The 958-nt window shown below is 38.4% G+C and overlaps 1 protein-coding gene across 1 annotated transcript in view; it reads right to left on the bottom strand.

Moving 5' to 3' along the window:
* LOC106873492 (inositol 1,4,5-trisphosphate receptor type 3) overlaps nt 1-958 on the bottom strand; it is a 228,934-nt gene that overhangs the window by 22,077 nt on the left and 205,899 nt on the right. The window contains 1 exon segment of the mRNA XM_052974976.1: nt 270-445. Within this exon segment, the coding sequence (XP_052830936.1) occupies nt 270-445 (176 nt within the window).

The raw sequence follows: 958 nt of genomic DNA on the forward strand, positions 1-958 counted from the left end.
ATACATATATATATATATATATATATGTGTAAAATGTTCACCAAGAATGAATACTCTCAATCTGCTCAATTAACAATTCTATAATATTAATTTACTAATTAACTTACCGAATTATCATCCGCCCACTATTCAGAATATATTTAGCACTTTGTGATTAACAAAAATGTTTATTTTCAAACGCAAAAATGAGTCTTCTTTATAAAGCTGTTCTTAAGGGTTTCAACGACCACCATCACAACCTCTTGATCAAGTATTAAGGAACAACTTACCTCAAACATGTCCCCAATGAGTCCGTACCGTATAACTGTAATGGTACACTGCCATAAAGTATCGCAGTAAAGATATTCATCCGGACGGAATGAGTGCCGCATCAGGGCAAAGCCAATCAGACTGTATATGTAGATGACAATAATTCCGAGGATGGCCACCCATAAGAGAGAATAACCTGAAAATAAGAAACGGCGAAAATGTAGAGGAAAATAGTGTGAGATGACACTGAAACGTGCGTGCCTGTGTGTGTGCCTTGAGTAGGACTCTTGCGTTGATCAGCTCAAAGTAAAAAGCACCTTTATACTTTGATAGTACAGAGGTGAATTTATTGTCTGGATACGAAACAGAGAGAAATTGCCATTCTGTTCAGGAACTGTACTGTTTTCATGAACCTGTATGTATATGTATATACGAGGTCAGATCAATAAGTGTCTGGCCTGTTGCCATAGTAACGAAGCTAAAGCACGTAGAGTGAAGTCACTCAGCAAAAATTGACTTTAAACTCCGCTGTAAATGCGCACTAAGTTTTAACATTCTAGTTCACTTCCGCTGTCTACAGCAGTGCTTGGTAGAAAGGTGTGTAGCATATGACCGTCGCATTGACCATGACAGAGAAAGTTGTCGTGGTGATACTAACTCAGAGGCCTCCGCAAAGTTGCAGAAAGTGTATGGAGAGGAGTTTATGAGC

This window comes from Octopus bimaculoides, chromosome 20 (assembly GCF_001194135.2).
Source record: "Octopus bimaculoides isolate UCB-OBI-ISO-001 chromosome 20, ASM119413v2, whole genome shotgun sequence".
Lineage (NCBI taxonomy): Eukaryota > Metazoa > Mollusca > Cephalopoda > Octopoda > Octopodidae > Octopus > Octopus bimaculoides.